General features: G+C 40.9%; 1 protein-coding gene across 1 annotated transcript; it reads left to right on the top strand.

Moving 5' to 3' along the window:
• Positions 1-1,245: 1,245 nt before the first annotated feature.
• Positions 1,246-11,036, top strand: LOC124655461 (clathrin heavy chain 1-like; the record flags this gene model as incomplete). The annotated part of the gene is given in 27 exon segments (XM_047194351.1): positions 1,246-1,325; positions 1,467-1,671; positions 3,143-3,231; positions 3,337-3,415; positions 3,538-3,665; positions 3,963-4,061; positions 4,140-4,248; positions 4,524-4,603; positions 4,687-4,914; positions 5,002-5,067; positions 5,582-5,698; positions 6,034-6,231; positions 6,339-6,455; positions 6,552-6,611; positions 6,726-6,812; positions 6,919-7,002; positions 7,086-7,220; positions 7,296-7,358; positions 7,444-7,548; positions 7,643-7,755; positions 7,844-8,096; positions 8,186-8,322; positions 8,404-8,682; positions 8,781-9,783; positions 10,008-10,493; positions 10,604-10,774; positions 10,851-11,036. Coding segments are annotated over 27 exon segments (4,722 nt in total), but the record flags the coding sequence as incomplete, so codon positions are not given.
• Positions 11,037-11,171: the final 135 nt, after the last annotated feature.

Raw genomic sequence — 11,171 nt, 5'->3', positions numbered from 1 at the left:
CAGTCATTCCTCTCGTGCTCTCCAATTAGCCAGCTTTAATTTCAAGTAGTTACAAATAAGTACCCTTAGAATTAGATATATGCAACATCAACCCAATGATTCATGCAGACGAGTCCAATCCACATGGTTGTTAGAGCAACGATAGACAAAAACACATGAACATGGTTACTTGAGGAAATAACTAGTACTAACGCAAAAGCCTCTTCTGCCAACGGAAGATAAGCCATTAATTATTGTGCAATTCATCATTCTCCTTTCCATTTATATATCTTGGTCTCCTACTCAGCAACATTCATGGTTTGAAGTATTTCTAAAGGGTGTACGTAAGATGACACGTGCAATTACTATTTTTTGTGTGTGTGATGGAGCTATATCTATCACATAAAGATAAAATTATACATGTCAAAAGAATTCAAGGTACGCAACAACTAGGTTATGTGGTTCGACAAGTAGTGTTTATGCACAAGTAAAATATGACAAGGTGGCTTCAAGCACATTCAAAGGAAATTAATGCTCCTATTTGACGGACATCCACATTACTATTACCAAAATGTTGATAGTTTGGTTCACAAATGGTATAGTTGTGCCAACGGATGGTCTCATGACTCTTGAGCTTCTGCTCCGAGCAACGAGGACGACATCAAAATTGTTGTTGATGATGCAGAGCCACATGGAGAAGGTTAGATGTGAATCTAGCACAAATGGAAACGGTTCTACCGTAGTGAAACAAACGGGTGAACACGATTCATGGATAGACTTGTCAACGTAATTACATGGACCAATTTCTGGTCAACTTAATTATATGGACCAATTTCTGGTCTTTTCTGTCCAACACCCTTGCACTCTTCAACATGGCCATATATAGAACATAATCTGGCATAGTATCATTTTCATCGAATAAGGTGATCCATGAACTGTGAGCTCTTTATGTCGAGTAATTGAGCTTGGATACAAGGTAGAAACGAGCCAAACATGCCTAGTGTGGAGAGATGACTTTGAAACCACCTTCACCGTGAAGGCTTCACGTGCTCACAGACAGTCACCGCTGTCTTGAGCTCGGAATGCAATTAAGGCGAAGCCGGAGGACTTAAACGTCAAACGACTTCCAACAGACACCCACTACTAAAAATTCCATCCATCGTCTCTGCCCCGTTGGTTCCTCCTCCTCTCCTCTCGTCCCCTCCTCAGATCAGATCCGATCTCTCGCTCCGCCGGGCCAGACGACGCACGGCCCGCCGCCGACCGCCGACAGTGTCCTCTCCCCACCGCCGTCTGCCGCCATGGCGGCGGCCAACGCCCCCATCGCCATGCGCGAGGCCCTCACGGTAACACCACCCACGCACACCAATACTGCCCGTCTCCTCCCTCCCAAGCCAGATCAGATCTCCGGGGAGGGTCCCGGGCTGACCGGCGGAACTTGACTCGACTGACACCGCCGCGCCCATGGCGCTTTTTGTTGCTTGCAGCTCACCAGCCTGGGGATCGCGCCGCAGTTCGTCACCTTCACGCACGTCACCATGGAGTCGGAGAGGTACATCTGCGTCCGCGAGACCTCCCCGCAGAACAGCGTCGTCATCATCGACATGGCCATGCCCAGCCAGCCCCTCCGCAGGCCCATCACCGCCGACTCGGCGCTCATGAACCCCAACACCAGGATCCTCGCGCTCAAAGGTAGATCTCGCCGACACCTTGCCTCCGGGATCTCGTTTCCATGACGCACTTGCTGCTGCTGCTGCTGCCTTCCATGCCTGGTCGTCCCGTCGTGGGATCTGTCAGAATTTGGTGGTGATCTCGGCTTATAGCTCCTAGTATAGTGTGCAAATGGCCCAGTGCCTATGACTATGCAGAGCTGATATCAGCTTTGAGCTTGGTTTGTTAGCTTAGAGTGGCAATTGACAGTTCTGCCCATAGTATTATTTTAGTAACGAATTTGCTTGAGCCCTAGGAAGAATGATGGCTTGTCATCACTAGGCAGACACATATTTCTTCCAATGCGGTGATAATATTCCCAGGACAGAAAGTTAGCTTGGTGATCTACTATCTCAAAATTGACGTTCAACTTTATGAATACATGCATTTTAGAATTCTAAAATAAATGATCCGGCAAAAGGTCACATACATTCGTTTTAGCTTGTGCTGATGTCTGCTGATATGGTACACTTCAAAAGCTTGTGATATGTTGCTAATGGTTTTGCACCTGAGTCTGTGTGCTCGCCAGCAACTAAGATTATAGCATGGCATCTATTTTGCTTACACTGTTACCATGACTTAGATTCCCTCTAGTTGATCCTAGCTTGGACCTTGGATAGGGCACCGCAAGAGTCTGTATGCACACATGCGAGTCCTTGTACGCCGTCGTTCTCATTGAGCAGATGACTTCTCCTTGAATTAGGTCAGCGTATATTGTCGATTATATATTTTTGTCCGTAAATGATAACTTCAGTTTGAGGGTAAACAGTAGGGTAGCGCCTGACACGACATTATATGTATAATAAACAATTAAAAGGAAATATGTACAAGGCATGGACTTGTGGGAATACACAGGTTACATACATCGTTATTATCCAAGGGGGGGGGGGTCCATGGGAATTATCGCGTAGAGAGAACTCACATACCTTCTCCTTGAACTTGAAATATTGGAGAAGGGCCTCTCTTTTCTAAGACGAGCCCACTTAAGACCCAGGTCACTATTTCCAAAGATATTGGACTTCTGTGGCTTCTAAATTGCCCTGAAGAATGGATAAACATGTCAATAAATAAGCTTTTTGTCAACTATTTTTTTAAAAGAATGTACTCAGCTATTACCTTCCTATTTTTTTGGCTAGCTAGTTGTTATAGAGTAGAACCTGCAGGGAAAAATGAATTCGTCTGATAGACTGATAGGGAGCGTACGATCTGTACTCATTTGATGTGATAATTCTTTATGGTGTTTTCTACATAGCACTCCTTACAAATAGAATTAGTGATGCTGATTGTGCAAATGTAGTTTGAAATTACTGATTAATAGATCGGTAGCATTTTAGTTTTCTGGATTCATTTTTGTTTGTAGAAACTGCATATTCATACTTAAGTCTTAAGCATTACTTTCTGTCAGCCTGTGTACTTTGATCTATGTAAATAAAATTTTCACTGAATATTGCAGCTCAAATAGCTGGAACCACACAGGATCACTTGCAAATATTTAATATTGAGGCTAAGACTAAAGTTAAGTCACACCAGATGCCTGAACAGGTAAAATACTAGATTATTCTACATTATTTCTATTTTTTGTTTAAATGACAATGTATAATTCTACTCAATGCGTTACCATTCATGTCTTCTCTTCCCCAATTACAGGTTGTGTTTTGGAAATGGATCACACCAAAGTTGTTGGGTTTGGTTACACAGACATCTGTTTATCACTGGTCAATTGAAGGTTATTCTTTGACAAATCACAGTTATTGTCTGTTTAAGTACTTCTAGGTTCCAGCTTTGCATGATTTGGCTGCTACGTATACAAAACCAAGATAATCATTGGTTTCTTTTGTTGGAATGCAGGAGATTCTGAGCCAGTTAAGATGTTTGATAGGACAGCTAATTTGGCCAATAATCAGATTATCAACTATCGATGTGATCCAGCGGAGAAGTGGCTTGTGCTTATTGGAATTGCACCTGGTGCTCCAGAGGTATGCTTGTAATGGACATTTTTAATACATATCAAAACATAGTTCATCGCTGTGGTCACACTTGAATGCACTATGAAGACCCTAATTCTTTTTGCGCCCCTTCTTTCTATTCTTTATTCTATTTATTTGATAATTTTGACTAGTCTTGGTGTATAAGAATATAACTTGCGTATTTGTATAATTTTAAGCAAATCTACCATTGTGATTTATGAGAGCATTTCTTTGTAGGAACTTATTAAATGATTACCTTGCCATATCTGCTTCTCATATTGACGAGCTTTCCTTTTCACCTATCAGAGGCCGCAGCTGGTGAAGGGAAATATGCAACTTTTTTCTGTGGATCAGCAGCGTAGCCAAGCACTTGAAGCCCATGCTGCTTCTTTTGCAACATTCAAGGTGCTTTTCAGTTATTTAGTGCTGCTTATATAGTTTATCTTCTAGTGTTTAACAACTGTGCTTGGTTTTCTTATCCAGGTTCCTGGCAACGAGAACCCATCCACCCTCATCTGTTTTGCTTCGAAGGCATCTAATGCTGGAACAATTACTTCGAAGCTACATATTATTGAACTGGGTGCCCAGCCAGGTTTGTCTTTTGAACCCTGAAGTTCTACTTTCGATTATATTATTTTTTCCATTTAATTTCTTACTAGAGCAAACTTGAGACAACTAGCATGGCATAACAACAACTGAATGTCTTTATCCACGATATGAGTCCCATCATATTTAGCTACTGAAAAATGGTCTTGTACATCTTATCTTTGTAGGCTTTCTCCAAAATGTGTTGCACTGTCATTTAAAGCATGTTTAAAAGAATTCATTCCCCTGTTTGTACTTCTGTTGCTGATTCATTTCTTGCAGGGAAACCTGGCTTTTCCAAGAAGCAAGCCGATCTCTTCTTCCCACCAGATTTCCAGGATGATTTTCCTGTAGCAATGCAGGTATTGTTACAAGTCTCAAAGGTATTGATACCTTGTTAGTTACCACATAGATCTAATTCGTTTTTATCTTCTTTTGATTACAGATCTCTCAAAAGTATGGCCTTGTCTATGTAATCACGAAGCTTGGGCTTTTGTTTGTGTACGACTTGGAAACTGCTAGCGCAGTTTATAGGAATAGAATCAGCCCAGATCCCATATTCTTGACTGCAGAGTCTTCTACTACTGGTGGATTTTATGCTATTAACAGAAGAGGGCAGGTTTTGCATGCCACTGTTAATGATGCAACCGTTGTACCATTTGTCAGCGGTCAAGTATGTTTTTCTGCTTTGTTCTATTACTTTGCTGGTGCGTATGTTGGATAATCCTTTTAAAACTTCAATATATCCTTGTTCCTGCAGTTAAACAACCTTGAACTAGCCGTGAATCTTGCCAAAAGAGCCAATCTCCCTGGGGCAGAGAACTTGGTAAGCTCCATAGCTAATATTCTTTCACAAATGATGGTTTTACATTTGCAAAACTTCCTCATTTTTTTTATCTATGCTTAAATTTTTTGCATCATTATTTAGTACAGAGTTTTGTTAGTTATATGTTTCTTTCTAGATTTTTTAGCTATTCACTGCTAATTTTGTCGTGCTCCATAGGAATTCTGTAGCTGATGTGTTTCAGTCTTGTACATTTTGGCACTTTATTGCGAATGAGAACTATAGCCTTCCAAAGTTGTTTACATAATCACTTCTTAGCATACTTCTATTCCATAAAAGTTCATGTCGTTAATCATTTTAGCAGTTACCAGTAATTTTTCTCTAGATGGCAATTATCATTTTCTGCCAGAAACTGGAGTTCTTACCCCTGCCCTAGCAGTCATAAAGATGTTAAGCCCTTTACTGGCTGTAGCATTTAAGATGTTTATTTGGAATCAATATTCCTATGTCTCATTATTATATGTGGAGACTAAGTGTTGAATTTTCTGAATTGCAGGTTGTGCAACGATTCCAGGAACTGTTCGCGCAGACAAAATACAAGGAAGCAGCAGAGCTGGCTGCAGAATCTCCTCAGGGTCTTCTGAGGACTCCTGAGACTGTTGCCAAATTCCAGGTGCCTTTCTTTTCATGGTGCATATGAAGTTCTCAATGCTTATATACTCAGTGTTTTGTTGAGATACAATGTCTGATAAACTCTTGGTTGTTATCATTTTTTGAGAGTATTATTGGATATGGAATGTTCAATTAAGAAAGAAAATATCATCTTGTTTGCACTGGTTAATCTGCGTAAAGTGTTTACTTGCCTATTCCGTATTTGAAATTATTACCTGTTCAAAGAAATAATATTACTAAAAAATTGTATCATATCTATCTTAAAGTATCTACAGTTAGTCTGCTTAAACTGTATGTTTGTTTGGCTGATTTTCTGTTCGTGTTGTTCAAATGCAGAGTGTTCCTGTTCAAGCTGGTCAAACACCTCCACTCTTGCAGTACTTTGGCACACTGCTTACTCGAGGGAAACTGAATGCTTATGAATCTCTCGAATTATCTCGCCTTGTTGTCAATCAGAACAAGAAGAACCTTTTAGAAAATTGGTTGGCAGAAGACAAGTTAGAGTGCAGCGAAGAACTTGGAGATCTTGTCAAGGTAAAATAGTGTTCTGCCATGCTCCTCGGTTGCAGAGTTTGTTGTTCTTCTATCAATTTTGTTCACTGTTGTGTCTAGAATGCTCACTCAGTGTTATGTTATTGCAGACGGTAGACAATGATCTTGCGCTGAAAATATACATAAAGGCTAGGGCAACCCCTAAAGTCGTCGCCGCTTTTGCTGAGAGGAGGGAGTTTGACAAGATCCTTATATACTCAAAGCAGGTATAGTGCTTCGGTATTTCAAATTCTTGTTTTCAGTTGTTAGACCTGTGTTCAGCTTTTATATTAAATGTCGACCTAATACTTTTGCTATTCCAGGTCGGATACACTCCTGACTACCTCTTCCTCCTTCAGACCATCTTACGTACAGATCCACAGGTAAATAGGTGGTTTAAGAAAAACTGTGCTGGTGAAACTTTTTGTGCTTGTTGGTTGGCTGCCTGATTTGCATAAATCCTTGCCTAACTGTATGTCATATATATTTGTGATCAGGGAGCTGTCAACTTTGCTCTCATGATGTCACAAATGGAGGGCGGTTGTCCGCTAGATTATAATACAATAACTGATCTCTTCCTTCAGGTAGCCTTTTTTCTTCATACCATGCTTGATATGCTTTTGATTTGTATTTTTTTTTGCACATCTAACTACGGAATTTGGCCTTGCCTTATGCGTCTTCTGTTGACAGAGAAATATGATACGTGAAGCAACAGCTTTTCTGTTGGATGTACTGAAACCAAATTTGGAAGAGCATGCTTTCCTTCAAACCAAGGTTGGCATCTCCGTTTTTCTTTGAATATAGATGGTTTACCTACATTCTTTGTTACTCAGTAGCTTCTGTCTGAATCCATTTAGGTTTTGGAGATCAACTTGGTGACCTACCCAAATGTTGCTGATGCCATTCTTGCTAATGGTATGTTCACTCATTACGACCGACCTCGTATTGCTCAGCTGTGTGAAAAAGCTGGCTTGTACTTGCGGGCCCTCCAGGTCAGTATTTTTTGCATGCTTTTGGTTGATTCTCTTTTGCTCTCTGCTTAATTATTCTTATATCGCGCGATGCAGCACTACGCAGAGTTACCTGATATCAAGCGTGTTATCGTGAATACACATGCTATTGAGCCACAGGTTTGTTCTTTTTAGTTGTGATCGGTTATCAGTCTATTATGTCCAGTCTATTTATGTCCAGTCCATTTATAACTTCCTTGCACAGGCACTTGTTGAGTTCTTTGGAACCCTTTCTAAAGAATGGGCATTAGAATGCATGAAGGACCTTCTACTGGTCAACTTGAGAGGAAATCTTCAAATTGTTGTGCAGGTAATCCTACCGAGTTTCATTTTAACTTTTCTTTCCCGTCGCTCTTTTTTTTTTCTCTATTCTAATTATCAGAAAACCTGTGGCACGTCTGCAGGCTGCCAAAGAATATGCTGAGCAGCTTGGAGTTGACGCCTGCATAAAACTATTTGAACAATTTAAATCATATGAAGGCCTCTACTTCTTCTTAGGATCCTATTTGAGCTCAAGGTAGTTACTTCTGACATTGATATGTTTCATTTGGCCTTTTCTTACTGTGTCATCACCCTTTAATATTTGACTTCGTCACTTGCAACAGTGAGGATCCTGAAATTCATTTCAAATACATAGAATCAGCTGCAAGGACTGGACAGATTAAAGAAGTTGAGCGAGTTACCAGAGAGTCTAACTTTTATGATGCTGAGAAGACGAAGAACTTCTTGATGGAAACAAAATTGCCTGATGCCCGCCCACTCATAAATGTTTGCGACCGCTTTGGTTTTGTTCCAGATCTTACTCACTATCTCTATACAAATAATATGCTCCGGTATATCGAAGGCTATGTACAGAAAGTATGTAACTCTTGTAATTCAGTTTTATTTGACTATCACTTCGAATATGTTGAGTATATGAATGGCTTTTTTTTCCCTCCTTTTTGTAGGTGAACCCTGGAAATGCTCCATTGGTAGTAGGGCAGCTACTTGATGATGAGTGCCCAGAAGATTTCATCAAGGGTTTGATCTTGTCGGTCCGTTCTCTCCTCCCTGTTGAGCCACTGGTTGATGAATGCGAGAAGAGGTTTGATTGTTAGCTCTTATCCTGGATGCACATGTACACTCGACTTCTTTCTTGGTCTTATTTGTTTGATATTTTAATCAGGAATCGACTACGGTTACTTACACAATTCCTGGAGCACTTGGTGAGCGAGGGTAGTCAAGATGTGCATGTCCACAATGCTCTTGGAAAAATTATCATTGATAGCAACAACAATCCTGAGCATTTCCTGACTACCAACCCGTTCTATGACTCCCGTGTGGTGGGTAAATACTGTGAAAAGAGGGATCCTACGCTTGCCGTTGTTGCTTACAGACGTGGACAGTGCGATGAAGAACTTATCAATGTTACCAACAAAAATTCGTTGTTCAAGCTGCAAGCTAGGTATGTAAAAGTTATTTGTACTTCTGATGCCATATTGTTGGTCTGAATCTTTTTCTTTGTTGGCTGTTTTCCTTACATAATTTGAATTGACTTGTCAGGTATGTGGTTGAAAGAATGGATGGCGATCTGTGGGATAAAGTTCTAGAGCCTGAAAATGAATATAGAAGGCAATTCATTGACCAGGTGGTGTCTACCGCATTGCCAGAAAGCAAGAGTCCTGAACAAGTTTCTGCTGCTGTTAAGGCTTTCATGACAGCTGACCTCCCTCATGAACTGATAGAACTTCTTGAAAAGATTGTCCTTCAGAACTCTGCGTTCAGTGGAAACTTTAATCTTCAGAATCTGCTCATCTTGACAGCCATCAAGGCGGACTCATCTAGAGTCATGGACTATGTTAACAGACTTGATAACTTTGATGGTCCCGCTGTCGGAGAAGTGGCTGTTGAAGCACAACTCTATGAGGAGGCCTTTGCCATATTCAAGAAGTTCAACTTGAATGTGCAGGCTGTCAATGTTCTGTTGGATAACATCCGAAGCATTGAAAGAGCTGAAGAGTTCGCTTTCCGTGTTGAAGAAGATGCTGTTTGGAGCCAGGTTGCCAAGGCCCAGCTGCGTGAAGGTCTAGTTAGCGAAGCAATCGAATCATTCATCCGTGCAGATGACGTGACACACTTCCTTGATGTCATTCGTGCTGCTGAGGAAGCAAATGTTTACCATGATTTAGTTAAGTACTTGCTGATGGTAAGGCAAAAGGCAAGGGAGCCCAAAGTCGATGGTGAACTCATCTTTGCATATGCTAAGACTGATAGGCTCAGTGACATTGAAGAGTTCATTCTGATGCCAAATGTCGCGAATCTCCAAAATGTTGGTGACCGTTTGTTTGACGAAGAGCTTTACGAAGCCGCAAAGATCATCTATGCCTTCATCTCAAACTGGGCCAAGCTGGCTGTCACCCTGGTCAGGCTGAAGCAGTTCCAAAGTGCTGTAGATGCTGCCCGTAAAGCTAACAGTGCTAAAACATGGAAGGAAGTCTGCTTTGCTTGTGTTGATGCTGAGGAGTTCCGTCTAGCACAAATCTGTGGCCTCAATATTATCGTCCAGGTATGTAAGCAGGGACATTGTTTTGTATATACTACCTCTGTCCATAAATAGATGTCTCAGATTCATCAAAATTTGGATGTATGTAGACACTATTTAGTGTATAGATACATCCAAAATTAAGACATCTATTTATGGATGGAGGAGTATAACATTTGCTAAATGTATGTTCATTTCAGATTATCCTTTTCCATGTCATCCTTTCTGACATGCCTTCTATTCTTTAGGTTGATGACTTGGAGGAAGTCAGCGAATACTACCAGAACAGAGGGTGCTTCAATGAGCTTATTTCCCTTATGGAGAGTGGTCTTGGACTTGAACGGGCACATATGGGCATCTTTACAGAACTGGGAGTTCTCTATGCTAGATACCGCCCTGAAAAGCTCATGGAACACATCAAACTGTTCTCCACCCGTCTCAACATTCCTAAGCTTATCCGTGCTTGTGATGAACAGCAGCACTGGAAAGAGCTTACATACCTATACATCCAATATGATGAATTTGACAATGCTGCCACAACTATCATGAACCACTCACCAGATGCGTGGGAACATATGCAATTTAAGGATGTTTGTGTTAAGATTGCAAATGTTGAGATATATTACAAGGCAGTGCACTTCTATTTGCAAGAACACCCTGATCTCATCAATGATCTTCTCAATGTGCTTGCGCTTCGTTTGGATCATACAAGAGTTGTAGACATAATGCGCAAGGTTCGTATCTAATGGTGGCCTTTATTCTTATACGGCAAGGGCCTTCTGTTGGTGTCCCTGTTTTATATACCCTGCTGAAAGTTTTAATTGTTCTGTTATTTTTTATGCAGGCTGGTCAGTTGCATCTTGTGAAACCGTACATGGTTGCAGTTCAGAGTAACAATGTCTCTGCCGTCAATGAGGCTTTGAATGAGCTTTATGTTGAAGAGGAGGACTACGAGAGGCTCCGTGAATCTGTGGACATGCATGATAACTTTGATCAGATTGGTCTTGCCCAGAAGGTAAAAAGTAGATGAATATGGAATGATTCTTTATGGTGTTACTGTTTTGTAACCAGTGTCTTTAATTCTTGATCAGCTTGAGAAGCATGAATTGCTTGAGATGAGGAGGATAGCTGCCTACATTTACAAGAAGGCTGGCAGATGGAAGCAATCAATTGCATTGTCGAAGAAAGATAACATGTACAAGGATTGCATGGAGACATGCTCACAGTCTGGTGATCGTGAGCTCTCGGAGGACTTGCTTGTCTATTTTATCGAGCAGGTTTGAATTCTTTGCGAATGGAGTTATGCCTTTTATTCTGCTTGTTTTAGCAGCATGAATTTCCATTATGGAATTTTCAACTTTTTTCCTTTTGTGGCATGACATCCCCATCTGGTATCTATAGTCAGCATACTA

The sequence above is a fragment of the Lolium rigidum genome, chromosome 5 (genome assembly GCF_022539505.1).
Source record: "Lolium rigidum isolate FL_2022 chromosome 5, APGP_CSIRO_Lrig_0.1, whole genome shotgun sequence".
In the NCBI taxonomy this organism is placed as follows: domain Eukaryota; kingdom Viridiplantae; phylum Streptophyta; class Magnoliopsida; order Poales; family Poaceae; genus Lolium; species Lolium rigidum.
Note: the sequence above shows the minus strand (reverse complement) of the source record. Positions and strands in the feature narration are given on the sequence as shown.